Here is a 22338-nt window from a genome sequence, read left to right on the forward strand (position 1 = left end):
GCATGCCAGATAAAACTTTCACCCTGGACTCGTGCAGTGACAAATTGTTCAAAGCAAAGATTTCTGTTTTTCACGGGAGGGAACCCTTCAGGCTCTACCGCCCTCTAAAGCATTCACATCATCATGATCTAAATAGGAATTACAATATGTACAGCAAAGATGATTCCAGTGAAAGTTACATTGTACTCTATCATTTAGTGTCAACTCTAATGTTTCTTCTGAATGCAAACACAATACATTTGTACAGTATGTATGCTTGAATACTGACTGATTTCCTTCCACCTTCTGCAGTCAGGTTGTGGCTCAGAAAGTCTGCAAGTCTGATGGGGGGGGGGGGGGGGAGTGAGGGGTTATACTTTTTCCAGTTCTATCTATTCCTCTTTGCTATACTTTCTATCTATCAATATCTCTCTTTCTCTCTCCTTCTTCTATTTATCTTTCTGTCTCTTAAACTTTTATACAAAGTACAAGCTCCCAACACAGGTATAAGGTATTTTTCTAATTTATATATCTTTTTTTATTTTCATTCACACACTCAGGTTTACAGCCTCCCATTAGACTGCCCGTCGCCATGGAAACGGTGAGAGAGCGGACTAGTCTTATCCCAGCCACCCTCAATGTATTCCTCCGGCAAGCTTGGTCCTGCCATGGCCACTGATGTTATCCGGTCTTCATCAGGTAAGATAACCAGATACAAACCAAAAAACATGCAAACAAACAAACTAACAAACGAACGAACAAACAACAAACAAACAAACAAACAAACAATTAGAAATGTCGAACAAACTTGGTAATTCCACAAACATTAATTAAAAGCAAACATGCAAGCAAATAAAACTGATGACAACAGCAATCAGTGTCAATGAACTTTCCTTTTGATTGGATTGTTATTAAACTTGCACTCCAAACCTTTCATTTTGTACATTTCATAATGTTTTCTCCTCACACTGGAATTGTTACAAATTTTGTGAGGGAAAACAAGTAGGTACATCAAATGACTTCCATTAAAACATCTTGTATTATATCACCGTGGAAATACAGATGCTACTGTGGAAGTATAGTAAAATAGAAAAAAAAAAGAAGAGGATATATAAGCAAACTTCTACAAACTGTATGAAAGTTTCCTGAAAAAATAAGAGAAGATTGCATAATGTTTTGCTGCAAACCCAAACACACTGTTGCCAAGGAAATAACCATTAACCTTCGAAGAAGGAGAAATAAATGTGAAGAGCCTGAATTGCAAAGAAATGATGGCGAATTTTTTTGCAGGTGTCCAGTTGATGGCCGACGTCTATCAATGTTGAGCAAATATGAGTGTTATGCAAGTAGACTCAGAGTCTACCGCTCCAGATAATGGGTTTTATGGCTATTAAAGGAATGGTACTCTTTTGGTTTTGATGGGGGCTGCAGGTTCCCACTTGTGCTTGTGTGTGTTTGTAAGGGTCTAGGGCAATTACCCCTGGGCAAATACCCTCGACCCCACCCCTGACCCTAACCCTAATCCTAATCCTGAATCTAATCCTAATCTTAACCCTAACCCAAACTCTAAACCTAAACCTAACCCTAACCCTAATCTTTACTCTAAGTCTAACCTCATCACTGACCAGTATTTTTTTTGGGGGGGTGGGGGGGGGGGGTAATTGCCCTGATAGGGTTTGTAAGATAATGAGAAACCTCTTATAAAATGAAATATGAGCGAACATGAACTCTTGGTGACATACAAAGTTAATTTGATAAAGATAGTCTTGAAATAGCTGAGATATCCACACAAAATGATCTTTGTGAAATGCAACAGGCCACAACCTTTATTAGGATTGATCTGTTTTTCCTTGTTTTTGATTATCTCAGTCATTTCTAAACCGATTTTCGTCGAATAAACTTACCATTCCTGTATATGCTCTTTAACATTTCAGAGAGTGGTTTCTAAATATCTTGCAAAATGTTGAAAAGCTGAATCCTCGCCTCAACCAATACCTATGCCATTCCTAAAGTATATATTGTTTAAACTCAGACATCATTGTGGACACAGGACTCCTTATTTTGGTGAAGTTGATTACTGTTTATTAGCAACGGTCTTGTTTTCTCCTTTCTCTCTTTCATATATTGCTTTCTTGTAGCAGCCCCCCCCCTCCATGATCAGTCATGCACATTTGTACTTTGTACCATCCAGTCATGAGTTTTTAATCTCTTTAGTTCTCATTGTAGTAGCATTGGGTAGATTCTAATTCAGTCATACAAAGTAGTAAATTTCCCTGATGCAGTAAACCGTGGGAAAGATATATTGTTTGGAAACTTTTTTTTTGGTCCCATTTTTTTTTTTTTTTAATGGTGTGAGGGCTGTGCTTACAGCGCTCCCTTTATATAGCTCTTTAGGAATTCTTGCTCCTTTTTCTCCCTGCACATATTCCAATGTCTAAATCTCCTCCGCACATAAAATGTGTGTAAACATATTTTCAGCTGAGAACCAGAAGGACCCAACCCCTAGATCCCTTTCTACAATTTGAGCATAAATAAAAAAAAAAAGAAGAAGCAATCAATTTTCATGGAATGAAAAGTTTATGAAATCAGGGAATGAAGCTGTTTGTTTGCTTAGTTTGTGTCTGTCTTTCAGTAACAGGGTTCGAAATTGGCGATGGTCCGCTGGCCATTGGCCACCCAAAATCATGTCGGACTAGCTAAAAATCATAAAATTCTGAAGTACAACTTGTCCGTCTGGCTAGCCAAAAATATTGCTTCAGTGTCAAAATTGATTCTAAGTAGTCCGCCTGGCTAGTTTAAAACAAAGTTAAGTGCGACCCCTGAGTAACCATTTACAAGCGATGTCAGCTGTCAAATTTTTGAGCAAATTTCACAAGTGACTTAAAGGGGAAGGCTAGTAACTGATCAGTGGGAATCAGTGGAAATGCTGGGAGATGATTGTTCCAATCCTTATGGGATTCATTCAAGAGTTCATTGCATATCTATTATTGTGTGAAAATGATTTGCTTCAGAATGGTCTCATATTCAAGTAATGTGCAGTTTAATGCTTCCAGGTTAGCGTCCCTGGTCAGTGACGGAGCATTAATCTGCACATTACTTGAATATGAGACCGTTCTGAAGCAAATCATTTTCACACAACAATGGATATACAATGAACTCTTGAATGAATCCCATAAGGATTGGAACAATCATCTCCCAACATTTCCACTGATTCCCACTGATCAGTTACTAGCCTTCCCCTTTAAAAAGTATTTCATATTTGACAAAATCAGAAAAAAAAAATCCAGTATATTCTATGGTAGAGATTTATCAACATCTGACTTGAAATGGGTAATTTGTGGAATTCTGAACTTCCACAATGTTTTCTTGTACATTGCGCTGTAAGTGTTTCATGCTAGAAGTCTGCGAGATTTTGATATAGAGTGACTGTAATATGCTGACATGTGATACACAGTATGTCAAAAAAAAATACAATCGGATTTCACATTGATAACTTTCAAAATAATAGAGCACTCTTAATGCTATTTCAGGGGATGAAAATATGATTTCTTACCTACACCATGCAAAAAACCCCATTCAATTTGGTGAAGTGGTCACAGAGAAATATAGGTCGTTGTAAAGCATGTCACGGATCCATCTCTTTCAAGTTTAACACTTGGATGCTCTTGGGATAAAATGTACATTTACCACGTAGCAGTGGACTAAACTTGGAGGGAAGGGATTTCTGACATGCTCGACAAGGATCCCAATTTCTCTTTGACCACTGAAGCAAATAGGATGGGGTTTTCTGTAGTAAAGATGTCAGGTGTTAGTTATAGTTTCCTACCTTGAAATTGTATTTTGATTGATTCACTATTTTTAAAGGTATCACTGCAGAAAGTCCTGAAAATAGTTGAAGACCTGAATATAAGAATGACCCAAGTCCAATTTTTGGCCAAATTCAGTTTGACATGGGAAATTGTAGCTTATGCATGGACTCATCTTGTGTATAAATGATAAATCCTAATTACCCCCGGAAGTGCCTGAAATAAATGAGTTAAATCTTATATGAATATAAGAATGAAGGACTTGGGTCATTTTTACATTCATATTATAGCGCCCTCTCTCATCCTTCTCTCATCTCTATAGCAGAATATCATGTATATGAATCAAAGAACGACCCAAGTCCATATGATTCAAAGAACGACCCAAGTCCATCACACAAAATGGCCTCTCCACAACTAATGTAAATGTTAATTGCCATAATAATATGTTCTAATTTGTATATGAAATGTTGCCTTCCCATCACAGTTAGATAGAATATTATTGGACAAATAAAAAAGACATGTTAAAAAGTTTTTTTAAGTTTACTCGAAATGGTCTTCCATGGACTTGGGTCGTTGCTATATTCAGATACTCCTTTTTTGGGGAGACATATGGTACAGTGTACCCAGAAGAAACAATGTCTAATGGACTGTGGGTCATTGAATCCATGCTTCCAGGAACCCAGCCAGGGCCCAACTCAGCACGCCGGGCCCCGCGGGGATCTGAGCCGACCAGTCCCCTGTCCAGCGCAGGGTCCAGCGGCTCGCACCGCAACAAGCAGCTGCTGAAGTCCTACCACGACTTCACCATGCAGCTGTTTAGCTCCAGCCAGCTGTACGGGGAGGGCGATGCGCTCTTCGTGGCCGCCGTCCGCAGCGGGGACTACGAAAGAGTGGAGAACATGCTGCATCGGCGCAATCACGAGGTCCGGTGACGATCCTCTTTTTTTTTCTTCTTACTCGTTTTTAAAGTGGCCATGACAATAATTTGTGAGCAGTGATTTTGATGTAGATATTACTACTGATTGCTTAAATTTGTGAATAGTTTGAAACCAAAACAAATATTAGAGTGCCAATTTTATTTTTCTTTTTTTTTTTCAAATAAGGTCAATCATTAAATTGAGTAGAAATAAAAACTTTTCAATGATGCTGTACTTTTAACATAACAAGAAATATTTTTGAGGGTATGATTATAAAATCTCATTAATCATGACATGCATTGTAATTACTGTCTTTGGTTTTCTGCAGATTTAATCTCAAATATCTTACGTTGTTAAAATGGATTTTTTTGTCTGTCCATGTCAGGTGGTCAACATTGACGCACGCGACAAGGAGACCGGTACCACCGCCCTCATGTGGGCTGTCGGGATCGGCAGCATCAAGATCGTGCGGCTGCTCCTCAAGTACGGCGCGGACGTCACGCTGCGCAACGGCCGGAACGAGACGGCCATTGACCTGGCCGGCGAAGCCGAGATGCGGAAGGTCCTCCTGGAGTCGGTGATGCGGACGGGCGTGTCCCCCCGCCATCTACTGCAGGCCGCCTGGCAGGGCGACGCCAAGGTGGTCCGACGGCTCCTGGTAGGTGGAGAGTGACGGAACGTGTGTGTGAGGAAAGAAGAGAAGACTGCTTTGAAAGAAAGACAGAATACTTGGTAGAAAGAAAGACAAACAGGATGCATGAAAATTAAGAAATCATGAAAGAATAAATTGTCAGTTGAAATGAGAAGGGCATTAAGTTGCCTAAAGGCTATGGGTTTAATGGGACTTTTACACCCTTATCATTCTCACGCGACGAAATTTAACGCACAAAAGAGTAAATGCATGAAAGAAAGAAAGAAAGAAAGATTATGAGAAAGAGTGCAAGAATTCTTGAAATAAACAAATAGAGTGCATAAGGAACATGGTTGCGATGAAATTCCAGTTACAATGAAATTCAAATTCAGTCTGCAACATTATCCTCCCTGTGTTTTTGTATTGTTTATATGTTTGAATTCAGTATTATGAAATTCAATATAGCGTAGGAAACCTGCTGGTCCTGAGGACTTCGTTATACCAGGATTCCACTGTATATAATATGAGGAAAAAAGAAATGCCATGTTTAACTGTCACTAGACAAATTGTGTTGTAAATAATGAAAGTACTTTTGGGACATTTACTAATCAAAATTTGCAAGTATATTGCATTACCATTTATCTTTCATGACCTTTCTCTTTCTAACATTTTCCTACACTTGTATGGGCTGGATGCACAGTAAGGATGAGAGATTACAAGATAATCTTTATTCATAAATGACCTCTACTTGTTCAGATAGAAGTTATTCTATGATGACTATGCACCTCTCTGTGCAAAAATAGGCAAATTTTGGGATGCGATGAGTTGTCAAGATATTGCATATTATGGATTGAACAGAATGTTAAAAATTATTAACGGCAAAAGAAACTTACAGATTTCTAGACCAGTGATGGAATGCCCTAGTATGGTGTCCATGCCAGGAACCCTGTTAATTGCTGTTTTAATCTAGACTGGTCAGGGTCAAATCTCGAATGAAATCCCATCTTAATTCATATCACATATTTCTGACCAGTTCAGCTACTTGAATTTATAATAATATAAAAACGATATGAAACTATGTCATGCACCAACGAAACACGTCATGCACCGACAAAAGAATCTGTCATACACCGACAAAACATTCTTGGATCAGCACCGAATGAATACAGCTGTTCACGCCATGTTTGCCAACTCCAACTCTCATGTCCCGGATGGACCACTTTTATTACCCCACCCTGGTTTCACGCTGGTACATCACCGTTCTCCATCACAACTAGTAAAGCTTAGTAAGATTTAAAAAAAAAAATGATAGAAATTGCTTCTTTTGTGCCCTGAAGAATGTCCAAGGTGTGCTCAGACTCCTCACAATCTCATACAATATATGGGCTGTTCCTTTTAGAGGATCTTCATTCGCCCACTGAAGCCAATTGATAATTGGCAAAACATTGTTTCCATTGAGTTTATTTCTACATTTTGTTTTTAATTTAAGTAAACATGTTGATCTACTCTGACTGGATGAATGAGAGGAACTTTATTAGTGATATGTAAATTTTGTTTGGTCTTTGTTTGTAGGGAGAGAGCAAGGTACTGGACATCAACTGTCGTAATGCCGATGGCTACACCCCACTGCTTCTGGTCACCAGGGATGTGCAGCTCTTTGAGAGCAGTAAGACCTTTTTTCAATTTAAGATTGTCAAGACGTGCGTTTGAGAACTCTAAAGCGAACCAAAGCGTACCAAACCAAAGCGAACCGTACCGAACTGTGCCAGATTTGGAGCGTTCCAGTTTTCTGTTGAGAAATTGTACCCCATGAGTTATTTACGGAAAAGGTCATGCATTTTGTAGCAAGAATGTCACTCACCTGAACTACTTACAGCTGTCTCGAACAAAGAGAATGATGTCTTTGCATTGTGACGTATGCACATGATACGCGCATGCATTACAGCGAACTTTTGGTACACTTGTGGTACGCTTTTCGAGCACATCGGGAAGTGGTCCACTTTTGGCTCGGTACAGTACGGTATGGTACACTTTAAGAGCGTTCGAGCGTTCCTCTGGCGCGGGTATGGTACTGTACAGTTCGCTTTAGGAGAGCGTTCGAACGCACCCAAGATTTAATAGATGAGGTTCTGTGACATCAAAAGTCTGAGGGGCAAAGACCCAACACGAGTGCATGAAAAGCGCATGGCCTCTAGCGTGCGCAAGGCGTACCATATACCCACCTGCCTTTTTGGCCTGGTAAAATCGCACATGATGATGGGACGTGGGATGTAACGAGTATGCGCTATATTGCCACCCATACACAGTTCTTGCCCCTCAGCAAGTTGAGCCATGGCTTGATGATGTCATTTGAACCTAGGCTATGAATTCACCTGTCCTCATGCTGGATTCCTACTGTCATAAGATTCACTATGCACACCACGATTAGCCGTTAGTAGCTGATTGTTGAATTTTTGCTTATGTCTATGACAATTTGTGCCACGATTGAAATCATTGTCCTAATCGTGGATCGGTTGTCAATGTGATCTCTTCAGGTGTCATCAGATCTTTGCATTGTGGATTGAACGACAGTTTGAATCGACAGTTTGAATCCAGCATCAGACTATGGTATACTCTGTACATTTAGTGAGTCTGATTTGTTATGAATCAGGAATTCCAAACAATTTCATGCATTATAAAAAGCGTCCTGTTCACGTTACGTGCTGAACAGCGGTACATTTTTCAGTGGATGTCACATTCACATCGTTATCACAGTTGATATTTATTCAGTCTGTTAAATTTGCTGATTATGATTACGATTATTATATTTGATTGATTATGACAATCATCATCATCATAAACATCGTAATTATTATTGCCATAAGATGCTGAAAAGCTACAGATGCAATCAACAAATCCTTGATTTATAGTTATACCTGTGAACCACACCTATCCTGCTAGGTATATCAAATTTGTGTAACACACACAATCCAAACTGTGAATTACTACATTTGGAAAAAGATGAGTTTCATTATATTAGCACTTGTATAATCCTTCCCTCCCTTGCGCATTTATCAGTTGGCTCTGCGCTCGAGTCATATGATCCTGTGGCCGTTGTGGAGGAGCTGCTTCGTTACCGTGCCGACCCCGTGGCGACGGACAAGGACGGCCACTCCCCGCTCCATCTTGCTGCGTCGGCGGCGAACTCCGCGCTGTCCGACGAGATGGCGCTCCGTCTCCTGCAGATTCCCCTGACGGCCGAGGCTCGCGACGACCGCTCCTCTGCCCCGATCCACGCGGCCTCGCAGAGCGGCAGCGTCGATGTCGTCGTGGCCCTTCTTGGCCAGGGCGTGGACGTCAACGAGCGAGGACACGCCGGAGCCACACCCCTCCATGTATCGGTGAGTGAACCATCTCTGTTTTATTTATCCAATTGCTGGATTAATATTGTCTGTAGCATCATTTCCAGCAATGCCAACTGTTAATTTTGTGGGGAAATTTTTTGAACTTACTATTTTTTTTAATTACCAAAAATATTTCAGATTTTATGAAAAACAATGGCATGTCCCAGATTGTATTTCTGTCTATATTTGTTCCAGGAAAGGTGGCCAGATACTGTTTATACTGAATATTGCATTCTTTGTGTGCTTACTTGTTAGTTTGTTAGTTTGTTTTTTTAGTCTCCGTTCTCATGTTTTCTGCATGTATTATTCATGAAGCATCGTGAGCACTTAAGGTGGACCTCTGTGCTGTATGAGGACCATAAGAGCATTCATGTATAAGGCACACCTTTTTTTGTCCTGAAAAATATCAAAAGTTGGGGGTGTGCCTTATACCCGAATGCAGGTACCTGCGTCTGTGTATTTTTGTTCCATGTGATGTCCGAAATTAGGGAGCACCAAGTCCTAATATACATGTATATGAGTGTGCCTTATTCATTAGTGTTTGCAGTAGCCACTATTATTATTTTTTATTATTCTGCAGAAGCACGCCAAAACTAAGTAGGAGACAATAATCAAAGCCAAAACTCACACAAACTGAATGTCATATGTGTGCTTATGATGCTCGTAATCTTCTCTTTTAGAGAACATTGAGGGTCTGCTATTGCCAGTAACTTGAAGATTTATGATGAGCATACCAGAACTGAAAAGCAAAGGGATATGTATCAAGGAAATATTTAATTTTTTTTTTTCCAAATGTTGATGACTTATTCTTTTTGTTCTTCCTCTCCAGGCCTTAGCAGGCCAGACCCAAGTTGCGAATACATTACTCCATCACGGAGCCGACGTCACCCTGGTCGACGACAGGGGGAAGACGGCCGTCGATGTCGCGAAGACCAAGCGCATGAAGTCAGTCCTTAAAGGTTTGTGATTTTATGTGCACACTTTCTGCGAGTAGTTCAACAGTTGTTAGCAATCAAGTACAGAGATTCCAACTCTCCAGCTTTCGACGGGAGATCTCCCGCCGAAAGCCCATTTTTGCAAAATCTCCTGTTCTCCCGCTTGAAATGATTTCTAACTTAGTGTCATCATATGTTGAAAAATAAGCCTTAGATAGCATGAGGTAACATCTAGAACCCTAGAGCTGGACCCCGGCCACAAGGAACTTCGCGCTTCATGCACATCAAGTTGGAGTCTCCCGTTTGCTAGGGGTTTCAGGCGGGAGAATCTCCAGATCAGAAGGTGCTTGGGGTTAGAGTCTCTGCAAGTACAAGTGTATTAGGAGACAATCATGCACCTCATACAGGGCATAGGGAGAACCCTAGGGGCACTCCTGTTGCCCTCTAAACTATGTTCAAACAGAATGTCAGGCCTAGAACTGCTCTGAGGTCACGCCCACTCAAGGCTAGGTTACTACGCTCTCCTGAAGCAGTCAAAACTCTGTGTAAACGGCCATCAATGCTCAGAGTGCCCCAGAGGTGGCACGTGGTGTGCGATGTGCACACAGCTAACATTTAAACTTCCATTTTGCATAATGGCTGCCATGACAATACTCTAAGATGATCCAAAAATGGAAGGCATTATTTGTTTTCCCTCTTTCATCCTGAAATGAAAAGTTTTGTTAAAAGAAAAGTGGTTATATACTCTTTGTCCAAAAGCCAAATATATATATTTTTTTTTCTGGTATTGCAACATTTGGTATTGTGTGGATAAAGTTTAAACACTTAATGTTTCCCCCTGTATTGCTGATTTATTGTATTTTCTGCCATCCTGTAGAAGCTTGGACGGAGGCTACTCACAACAAGCAGGAGGCGGAGCTTAGCCCAGTCAAGCCTCCTTCTCGCATGGGATTGGTGGAAGAGGACAGCCCTCGACAAACACGCCTCCTGAGCCTCTCTTCCACCTCCCCACCATCTGAACTGGGAAGTAAGTGAAAGGCATGATAGTCTCATGAATGTACTGTATTTCTTTAGCTTTCCTAGTCTCTGTTCAAGCATGCAATTATTTTTTTTCTCTCCTCACAGCCTCCTTTATTGTGAGTGTTCATCCAATGAAGGAGAAATTAGGTGTCACAGTGCACACTTTCATATGCTCACAAACAAATCCTTTTTGTTTGTGGCAGCTTATGGACTGAATAAACATTTTCATTCTCTGGCAGTCTCGCAAATTGTTTGTTTTGATTTGCTGTGAATGGATACCAGGCAATGTTTATGTATATTGAATAGCAACTGAGCTCAGAAACACTTTTATTGATGATGAATTCTTTACGAATGACCTCTGGATAAAGTGTAATCACTGAATATTTATCTATGTTCTGAATAAGATAGCTTACATCAGAGTATGGAGTGCAGGCTATTTGCACTGAAGTTGGTCTCACCGTCACTGTTTGGATGGTAAGTTTTTGATTGAAAAAAAAAAATATATATATATATATATTGGGTTGTCTTCTTGTGTTTGTAGAGAAAATGCTCCAGAAGTTGACTGATGCCCACAAAGCAGTCTTGGCTGAGGAACAGATGCTGAAAGATATTGAGTCAGGAAGATTTACTCCAGGGTGAGTGTACTCTTCTTTTGGATTACTGATCTTTTGCACCCCCCCCCCACCCTTTCCCCTTTCTTTTTCTTACTCCACCTTAATTGAAAATTAAAATAGAATTTGCAGTGCCAGCAGAGGCCTAATTCAGATGCATAATGTTGAAACCAAAGATAGAAATACCTGCTCATCATCTTTAGATAGCATGATCAGCTAGCTATCACTAAGCTAGTATCTCATGCAAAGTCCTATCCTATCCCGGATAGAGAAATATATTTATGGTAAACGTCAATATTTTTGAGCTGCTCAACTCAAAACTTTTGACATTTACAGTATATATGTAAATATATTTCTCTATGCAGTGGAACAGACAACGTGTATTGTTTGTATTATAAGTGTATGATATGTTTTTGTAGAGACCATAAAGAGGTTATGAAATTTGATGAGTTACTGCAAAAGGGCAGCAAATGGAACAAACTTTGATTCATGATTAGTTGAGTGTCAAACATATGCACTTGTGTTTTGTTGTAGAGTTTTTGACTCCAGCAATTTCCAAAGTACAGATAAGAGTATTTGTAAGAAATGCTTCCAAAAAACTCTAGCCTCTAGAAAGTAAATCCTTTTCACACCTTTTTTTGAGTAAAGCGTTTCTTTCCCGTGTCTGTTTTCCCCTCTTGTTTTTTGTCGAAATGAGCTATCCCATACTTCAAACATTTAATCGTTCATCAGGGGAGAGCCATATTTAGATGAAATTTATTTTTTTTTTCTTTTGCACTTAGATGCTTTAGTTCACTTGATGCAGTCATTCAACAAATGCACATGGAGAAAACATTGCCTTCTAAAAGAGCAAATTGTATAAAAACATGCAACATTAATGGTGCACAAATGTTTAAAGGGTGAGATATTCAGAAACCACTCTATGAGATGTCAAAGAGCATGCAATTCTAAGGGGTATCAAAAGTTTATTTGATGAAAATCAGTTTTGAAATGGCTGAGATATCCCAAAACAAGGTGAAACAAAGAGATCCTAATAAAGTTGTGGCCTGTCGCCTCTCATTATTATCACTTTTTTGGATATCTCAGCCATTTGAAAACCAATTTCCATCAAATAAACGTTGAATCCTTCTTAAGATTACATGCTCTTTCATATTTCATAAGAGGTTTCTTATTATCTCACTTAAAAAGTGTTTAAAAGATGAATACTGTACAGTCCCTTTAATACATTGTACATTATGCACTTTTGCTTAATTGTCCAGCTCTTTTTTCCTCTTTCCTCATGCCAACTTCCTGCAGGTTGCAAGCGCGTAAGCTGGGCCTGCTCCGCAGTCAATCCCGCAATTCCCCCTCCCCGTCCCCCAACTGGCCCCCCGCCCCGCCCAAGACTCCCCGAGTGCTGGATCCGCTCTCCACTACCCCCAGCAAGCTGGATACCACTACCACCTCCGCTGCATCATCATCATCATCATCATGCAGGAAGGCTAAAAGGTCACTGACCTTCTCCGGTAGGAGTAGCACCCATGCCAAGGGTCAAAGGTCAAGGGGTCACGACAAGCTGGAAAAGACAAGATGTAAGTAAACATCAGTATGGCCATAATCTGGCAGAACTGCATATCTCCGATTCTAATCATGCGAGAAATTGACTTAAGAAATTCGAAGTCGAACATTTCTAAGGTGGGAGATGTCGAATTGTCTTTTTCTTCTTTTCTTTGACGAAAGAATTAATTACCAGCAAAGTGATAAATGATATTTAGTTAAATCTTGAATGATAATGAATTCAAACAATTGCTAATGGGAAACTGTCCAGGAAGAAAGAAAAATATGTAATATATATGAAAATGAGCGAAGAAAATGCAATTCCATCCTGATGGAATTCATGTTCTTTCCTCATTTTTCTTTTTCATGAATTGCAGATAATGATAATTGTATAACCCTGCAAAAGGAGATATTTTGTTCTTTAAAAAAGGTAAAACTAGCATGTGATTATCATTTTTGGGATTGTGCATTGTGAACATGAAACGTTTTAGAAGCTGAACTAATTTGGGAGCTTCATTCATGATAAATGTGTAATTTTTCATTTTTTCCTGAATGTGAGAAATCACAGAATTCTCCATGCCTCTGGCTGCAATGACCAAGCTTGCCATTATGGCTGTATTACTTTAATACCCCGAAAGGTAATTTGCTATGGCCATGGATTTTAAGCTAATTATGCCATTTTTTTTCTCGTTTTCCCACAGCTGACCCGACTGGACATCGTCTGCTGGGAGAGAGCTCACAAATTCCCGTCACCGTGGTCGGCCTGGACCTTGATGACAGCCTACGGGATGTGAAGTACGTTTCTAATGATTGCGAAATAACATGTTTTTTTTTCTCTCTCTCCCTCTCAATCTTATGAAGGATTTAAAAGAGGTGTCGTGAAGTAAATCTCATTTTTCAAGTGGTGATGCTCCAAATTTGAGGCCTATTGGTACCGAGAACTATATGTGTGTAGACATTTAGCTTAGTGGTATAATTTACCATTTGCAGATGAAACAAAAACCCAGCATTAGTGCTTTAAATTAGTTCTAGAATATGAGTTAGGGATAGAAGCAACCACTGTAAAGATTGGAATCAATAGAATTGATGTTAAGTATTGTTGAATATACAAAATGTGAACAACAGTTATGATAAAAATGTTTCCAGACTGAACCGTCTATACAGTTAGGTTTATTGAGAAAAATACTGAATCTCCTTACATTTTAGGCTTTATTGTGAAAATTTTAACAGTAGGATGTTTTCGTATGTTGAGAATGAGAAGGGTGTTAAGTTGTCTCAAAAACTGTGGGTTTAGTGGCAACGTATTATGCCCTTCTCATCTTCAACCGACGTTTTGTGGTTCAACAGACCTACCCATATGCATCAAGTGTGATATCTTGAAAATTTTTATGAACACTGCTCCCAAAGGTATTCAGGACCTTTATCCCTAACTTACCTGGGCTATTTAGCGAGCTTGAATTCCCGGGGGGGGGGGGGGGGGGGGGGCATTATGGCCCCCCTTAGATCTCGGCCGTTGATCGCGCAATCGCTGCAAAATTTTGCATGAACATAAAGCCGGATGCAATCTACAAGACTGTTATGTTAAATTTTCAAAAAAATTTGCCTCATTTTCGTCTGTAATTGGCTTATAAAAGCTTATGGAATGCTGATTTTTGGTGTAAATATTCCTAGTGACATTCAAAACATTTGGGCGTAAAAAAAATATTCAGTATCAAAATTAATTTCTTATGTTTTTTTATTGTTTTATCAATTTTTTATGTACTTCATTGTTTTTTTGAACTTTTGTTTTTGTTACTTTTTTCAGCAGAATTTGTCATACACATTTTTTGAAGCATAATTATACTAAAATAAATGGATTTCAGCCATTAGAATTCAAAATATGACTCTTTATATGAATTAATTGAAAAAAAAACACAATTTGTATTGACTTTGTACACAAAATCACGTTTTTGAGCAATTTTGGGGTTGATGAAAATTTTTTGAAGGGGCGTGGCTTCGGAACGGTATGCCCGGGGGTGACAGATTTGGTTTCAAAAGTTGCGCGAGACTTGAAAGTAAAAAGTCAGCGAGCGGCGCGGTCAAAAAAATTTGGGTGCCGGAATGGTCGCGGAATTTGTCGAGGAGGGGGGGGGGGCATTAACCTGCTGAGCCTTTTCACCAGCATACAGTAATCCAGCCAGGCTTGACCAATAAGAAAAGCTCTCTGAGAGCACAGACCTCCGCCAAGAAGCTACTTCCACCAATGATCTTGCTCTTCTCAAAGAATTTTTTGTTCTCCATTCCACCACTGGGGAAATGTTTTTTGGGCTCTTCCTTAGAGATCAGTGATTTCCAGCCATAGGTTGACACTTGACATGCTGAAAAAAATCGCCCGATTTCCCAATAGGTACCTGTAGAAGCCCTTGTGACGTCATAAGCCCTCAGCTGCAGGGCGCGCCTCGCCCTAGCAGAGCAGAAACTAGAGCACGCACTTTAGTGCGCGTGTGCAAACCTAAAATACACGCAGCCTGAAGTCCCAAGTTCATTGACCCTATTTGCCAAAATATCAAAAATTCTTCATAAATTCCCGAAAATTATTGGATCACCACCAAAAGTTAATCATCTGTTACTTGTATCATTCTAAACCTTTCCTGCAAGTTTCATCCCAATCCGTTAACCGCTTTTTGAGTTATTTTGCTCCCGGACAAACTGTAACTAACTAACAAACAAACAAACAAACCAATGGTAACGAAAACATTACCTCCTCCCTTGGCGGGGGTAATAAGAATGAAAGAAATGTTTTGCAGAGAGAGAGAGTATAGTTACAGACTGGTTTTCCGTTTCTTCTTCTTTTTTTGTGTGGCTAATTTCTTCTTTTTCACTTGACATTCATCATACATTGGCATTTAGCATTTAGCATCCCCTCAGCTGTGGAATAATCTACCTGGGCCCCGTTTTATCAAAAGATGATATGTTATCAATTTTAAATTTCCTTACAACGTAGGCTGCCATGGACTTACGGTTGAAATCAACTATATAATCAATTTTAACTCTTCATAAAACAGATTCCATAATGTGTAAAACAAACTGACTCAATAGAACAATTCAAGTCTGTATTAAAAACTTATCAGTTTAATCAATAGTCTCATGGATAAGCATGTGCAACTGGTAGTTGTTTATATGTCTGAACATTCTGAAACTGCATTCTGAAACTGTACATTTTTTGTTCCTCTATCTTTTAAATGCTTAAAGACATTTTATTGTTCTAAGTGCCACATGAATTGTGTGAATAGTTATCATTACCAATAGAGCATAGGCCTAAATATATTCATGAAGAGTAACATGTCTGGGGGACATTATGGGCTACATGTTTAGGAATTCTTCTTGCATTCCACAGATTTCAGCGCATCATGGCCTCACGACCCATTGACCGGCAGTCCACCGGCCAGGGCGATCTCCCCGCAGCGAGACACAGAGGACGCCTGGTGCAGCACCGCGGATCAGACAGCTCTGTGACATCGGACCTCGGCGCGTCGTCCGGAGGCGGTCTCTTCCCCCAGCGAGATTCAAACGCTAACCCCCCGTTGGCCTCAATCACTCCTCTACGCACTTCTCATTTGTTGAACCTAGGTGGGTGTGTCGCATAAAACACAGCCAAGTTGTCCAGGGCCCCATTTCATAAAAAGATGATATGAAAGCATCTCTTGCTGGAATGGCAATTGTCATAGTAACGACAAGAATCCAGCTGCCTGATTGGCTGTTGCTATTGGAGGTTGCCATCCTAACATCTTTAATGAAATGGGGCCCTGATCCCTAGAGGGTATCTCACTAAGAGGCGAATGTTTGCGAAACTAGAGTAGATCTTACCTTTGGTCAAAGTTTATAAATATTTAGTTCACAAGAGTTGCTATCAAAATTCGCAAACAGTTTTTCTTGAACCTGCTCTCAATGACTCTGCAGAAATCAAATCTGTTTGCGACACTGAAATCCATTCGCGACTTTCAGTGTGTTTGTAAACATTCGCTGTTCAGTGATATACTCCATGTGGGATTGCAAGAATAAGATTTCTCCATCTACTGTTGAGGCCTTAATCCAAGTGAGGACCTCCTGACAATCTCCTGAGCGGTTAGATTCAATGTCGTGGATTATAAATAATGGACAGATAAATGTATGCTTGCATGCTACATTCATGCCAAGATCAAAGTTCGAATTCTTATGCGTTGTTGAATTCACATATGTCACGCAGTTTGCCAAATTTGTAAAAATAAGTGCCATGCAAAATAGATGGCATAAACAGTAATCTTATCCTATTGATGATGAGCAGATTTTATATGCTGAAGTGTGTGTGTTTGTTTTAATGAATTCCGAAATTCTCATCCTGCTTTGTCAGCAGAATTTGACAATTTTTGACCAATTCTATACAGTGTCTGTAATTTGGAGTAATTGTCCAAAATAGATAGCTTGGCACAGTTGGTCTATTGACTTGTTTTCAAGGCAATGCGTATTGTGTGTATGTGTTTGCTTTTACATATTGGGGGACGAAATTGGGGGAAAGAAAGTCTGGAAGAAAATTGACGGGTAATATGATGTTTGTCCATTCCTTCCCACAGAACAAATGCACCTCGTACTTAACAGTCCAAGTCCCAATCCGGAATCTGCCAGTCTTTTCCCCAACTCAAAGCTGGTCCTGCCGCTGACACCATCCTTGGCTGCCGACGGACGCCCGCACCAGGAAACCATCTTCGAATTCGAGGACGAGGAGGAAAACGATGGCGATGCTGTTGAGGGAGATGCAGCTGCGGACAGTGAAAACAACTTGAGGATTGATTTGAGTGCCATGAACCACGAGGTGCAGCCCGTGCTGCCCCACCGCGCGATGTTTAACATCGAGGCTAGCCGTGTGAATGCTCTGAAGGAGAGTTCGGATTCAGGTCAAGGGTCGTCGAGGTCAACGGTTAGCCACACCTCATCCTCTGCAAGCATCCTCACTTCGAGCCCCAGTCCACAGCTGGAAGTGGACCGCAAAGAGGCCGCGAAGAATCGCCTGGGGATCAAGATGACGCCCTCGGCTACGAAGCTGCCTGAAGAGAAGGGCCCCCTCTTCCAGCGCGCCCAGACCAGGTTACCGAGTCTCGGGCGGTCGTCCCCCATGCGGCGGCAGACTTCGGGTCAGGGGTCCAAGCGTAAGACCAGTGAGGACTGTATTTCTGTGCTTTCCATGTCGTCTGTGCATGGACACATGTCGGAGATGGGAAGCCCAAATGATAAGCAAGAATTTGCTGAAGCCCCAACATTCGTTACGGAGATCGAAACAAAGCCTGTGCAGATGAGAGTGAATGATGGTAGAACATCTAGTAAGCGCCGAATCTCCCTGGAAAATAACTCTGCCCTTGTAGATAGGAAAAGACAACCATCGGTGGCCACAGATCATAGAAGCTTGTCAAGAGCTCCTCCAGCTGTCGACTCCAAGGTGAGCACCGTCTCTACCTCCAAATCTGTTGTACATTCCAACCTTGAAATGTCTGGTCAGGTGGACTCAGTGACAAGTCAGAGACTTTCTCTTGAAGAGGAACAGTCAGCAAAGGTCGCACCGCTCTGTGCTGCTTCGGCCAAAGTCGCTCCGTTATCCTGTAACAGCCTGTCATCGTCTGAGCAGAGAACAATTCATGTGGAGAGTCCAGCTTCAAACAGGACTTCTTCAACAGTTGGTGGTTCTCAAGCCACGGGCAAGTGCACTTCGCAAAACCAAAAGCAACTCTTGTCACAAGGGACACGAGGGCCGGCCTCATCCTGTGTTCAAAGTGGAAGCAGTTCCTCTCTTCCAAGGTCCTCAAAGCGATCTCCCGGAACTCTTGAAGTCTTGCCCGTGGCAAAAGTTTCTGATTTAAACAGCGAAAGGACTGGTAAACAACAGTCAAAAGAACACGCTGTGGCTGACAGCAACAGCAATCTTAAAAATCTGGATGAAAATCTGGATAAGGGTGTGTCAAGAGGAGCTGAAAATAGAGGGAAAATTGATGAGGGTCAGGCAGCGACAACTGGGCTTCACCCTGGAGTACAGTCACAAGGTGCAAGTGAGAAGGTGGCAGAGCAAAAGGACACTAAGTGCAAAGCATCGGCTGGACAGTCAAAAGTTGCTGCAATGATACAAAAGGTTCCAGGTGTGAAAACTTTGAGTGGAATATCGTCAAACTCTGACAAGACAACCTCAAAGCTCGGGCAGAAAGCTAAAAGCTCTGGAAGAGAGAAAGCGGGGGACAAGAGTAAAAAAGAGACTTTGATGAAACCTAGTGGGAAGAGTGCAATTACTGTCAAGAAGGAGAGGACACCAGCGGCTGGTAAGAATACACCAAAAGTCAGGAAAAACCAGGGTAAGTCTAGCGAGAAGGGCATTGGAGGGGAGGAAGAGAAGATGGAGATGACATGGAGGATATCGTGCAATGATGACAGTTCCTCTGAATCAGACTTTGAGAGTGGAACGCCAAGATTTGCAGGGACCACTCCCAGGAAGGGTCCCGCCACAAAGCAGTCTAAGGAACAGAAGGGAAACAGAAGCATTGTTGCCGGAAGCAGAGTGGGCACCGTGCCTAAAGCCACCAAGACAGATCAGATGGAGGATCTCCTCGAGAGCAGTGAGGCTGAGGAAGTCCTTGAGGAAGTCATCTTCAGTGGAGAAGATGATGATGAAGCTGAGAGACATAACGGGTTCAAGAGAGGAGGACCCAATCCCAACCACCGGATCAAGAAAGAATCGTCGATAGCTGGTTACAAGGAGAAAGGAGTCACCAAGAAGGCTGGAAGCAGCACAGCACCGACAGGCAGCAAAGAAGGCTTGGTAATAGTCCAGCAGAAGGTGCGGAAAGAGAAGGAAGTCAAAAAAGGGAAGATGGCCGTGAGGAGAGTCCAACCTGTTCCATCTGCAGTAAATGCAGCTGTGAAAAAAGACACAAATGTGGAGCAAGACACAAATGTGGAGCAACATGGCAGTACAAGCAAACCAAAATTGGAGCCGCCACCTGCCTCGACGAAACGAATCAAGGATACAAGAGGTAGCGTAGAAAAGTTGGCATTGCAAAAGGTTTCATCCCCGAGGTTAGAGCAGAAGAAAAAGGAAGAACAGAAAAGAGGTAATGCGACTCCAAGGAAAGGTCATGCTGCTGCAGCAAAAGGCGAACAGACTGTGAGCTTGACATCTCAGGGTAATCTAAAGGAAAATACTTTACAGAAATCTTGTGAGGGGAAGGGACAAGTATCAATTGACAGCAAGCCAAATCCGTCATTACCTGATGGGACCAGTATAGGAAAGACTTCCGATGTGCCTGTTGAAACAGTCGAGAGCATGAGAGAAGTGGGAGAAGCTACAACTACAAGAGTGGTTAATAGTCCACGCAGTGGTGATGGTACGATTGACAAAAAGGAAAAGATTGAGCAAACACGAAGAGAAGAGAGTGGTCCTTCCAGCCAGAATCACATAGACCCTGCTGTCAAAGTCACTACGTCTGAGTTTGCAAAGGCTAAGACTGGCAAAAATATGGTGCTAAGCCCAACCAGCCCCAAGGAACCAAAGCCTGAAAGTACCTTTATCAGAGTCAGCAAGTACAAGTCACCAGACACATCCCCGCGGGAGGCAGGCAAGAACGCAACGGCCAGTCCCAAGGATAAGAGACCGATAAAGAACCCGATGGCAGCCAAACAGTCTCCCGTCATCATGGACATTGTGGAACTCTTCAAGTCTGCTGGGACATGCTCCTCGCCCAACGACCTGCGGATTGAGGTGCTGGGAAAGATCAAGAGCAGTGCTGCCTCCGTCAAGGAACCTGTGCGAAGACTTGTGAAAACAGGACCGAAGAAAGTGTCAGGTTCTGCTCAGAGTTCTCCAGGGAAAGGTGGAAAAGGAAAAAGTAAGGAGAGGGTCGGAAGTGGAGGGAAGAGTAGAGGAAGAGGAGGGAGCGGAGGAAGGAAAGGAAGTGATGAGTCAAAGACAGGAATGAAAAAGTCTAAGAGATCTGCAGGAAAGGGGAAAGGGAAGAGAAAAGTGAAAGACACGGACTTAAAGCTGGTGCCAGAAGTCGAGACCAATACAACAGCATTCATCACAGGACAGGGATGGCATATCAAGACCACCCGAAATGAGGATGACGGCGATGTCATCGTCAGGGAAACACTGCAAAAAGATGACTCATCTGAAGAGGACGCTGAGCTCGATGTGCAGTTGAGTCCGCACCACTCCCTCAAGCTGGATGAACTCACCGTTATGAGGGAGATCTCCGTTGAGGAGAAGAAGAACATTGTCAACATCCTCAGTCCGCTGGAGCTCAATGCTCCGATGTTCATCCCAGACACCATGGGCACCATCAAGGAGTTTGCAGATTCGCTCAAGAGCACCTCCTCCTCAGAAATGAGTGGGCAAGCAAGGGGAGATGGAGGTGGAATCTCCAGAAAGAAAGGGAGTAAGAATGAGAATGATGAGATAGTGTTGAAAGACAGATCAGTCAATGAGAGTCAACTTGAGCATCAATTGGGAAAAGCCAGTTTGCAGCCACCCATCACGCCACGTTCAGGAAGGTCCAGAACCGACGGAGAAAAGGAGGGCATTACTGCAGATCTGTCTGACTATGAAACCAATCCTGAGCTCCTGAAAGTCTTCAGGATAAAGGACCACTTTGAGACCCCCTCCCCTCGAGATTCTCGAAAGAGCTCCCTCAACTCTGATGAGGAGCAGATCAGGGAACGGCTGAATCTCATCTTGACGACCCGCCAGGACAGTAGTAGTGAGGGCACGGAAGGGAAGGAAGAGCAGCAATCCGCAGAAGGAAGGGAGATGGGAAAGCCTCTCAGGAAGAAGCCACCCTTGCCAAAGCAGCTCCATGCACATCAGATCCAACCCTCCAAGAAACACAGTCCAAGGCAGTCCAGCCACAAAGACTCTGCTTCCCAGTCAGCCAAACAAGATTCGCATGCAAATAGCGTGGTGCTACCACCACTGGACCTCGACAACAAGTCGGAGGGAAGGCAGGAGGACACCCAGACTAAGGTTTCCTCAGCAACGACAAGTCCATCTTCTTCATTGATTGACAAGCACCATGACCAGTCGATAGGTGATCCTTTACCCAATCAACAAGGTGAGGAAACTCTCCAGCCAGACAATCAAAGGAATAAAAGTATTGAGGAACCCGGCGTGATTGAAGAGGGCCAGGATGACGCAGAAGGCGAGGACCCCTTGACAAAGCATGTCCAAACCCTGACAGAGCAGACCCTCCAAGAACTGTCGAGTGCCATCGCCAGCTCGCAAGAGGACATCAACCGGTCGGTTATCCACACCCGTCCGCAGTCGATAGCCACGGCCCACTCCCACAGGAGCCTGTCTCCGGCCCCCAGGGAAGTCTTGGACCACCAGGAGAGAGACTTGGACGAGGCGGAGTTCCTGGATCAGAGCTTGGCGCTGTCCGAGGCCAGCAGTGAAGTCTTCAGAGATCTGATGGAGACAGGAGAGGTGAGCATAGTTTGTGGACTCACATTCTTTTTTTGTGTGGTTAACTCT

The 22338-nt window shown here is 42.2% G+C and overlaps 1 protein-coding gene across 1 annotated transcript in view; it reads left to right on the plus strand.

Moving 5' to 3' along the window:
• LOC139715938 (uncharacterized) overlaps positions 1–22338 on the plus strand; it is a 62567-nt gene that overhangs the window by 25275 nt on the left and 14954 nt on the right. The window contains exons 2-13 of the mRNA XM_071627488.1: positions 540–678; positions 4461–4708; positions 5088–5360; positions 6906–6999; positions 8391–8713; positions 9546–9675; positions 10529–10678; positions 11213–11306; positions 12579–12853; positions 13520–13613; positions 16195–16427; positions 17408–22290. Coding sequence (XP_071483589.1) covers positions 618–678; positions 4461–4708; positions 5088–5360; positions 6906–6999; positions 8391–8713; positions 9546–9675; positions 10529–10678; positions 11213–11306; positions 12579–12853; positions 13520–13613; positions 16195–16427; positions 17408–22290 — 6858 coding nt within the window. The 5' untranslated portion in view covers positions 540–617. The remainder of the gene's footprint in view (positions 1–539; positions 679–4460; positions 4709–5087; positions 5361–6905; positions 7000–8390; positions 8714–9545; positions 9676–10528; positions 10679–11212; positions 11307–12578; positions 12854–13519; positions 13614–16194; positions 16428–17407; positions 22291–22338) is intronic.

This window comes from Diadema antillarum, unplaced genomic scaffold (genome assembly GCF_040938485.1).
Source record: "Diadema antillarum isolate AM-2024a unplaced genomic scaffold, OU_Dant_1.0 scf00000057, whole genome shotgun sequence".
NCBI lineage: Eukaryota > Metazoa > Echinodermata > Echinoidea > Diadematoida > Diadematidae > Diadema > Diadema antillarum.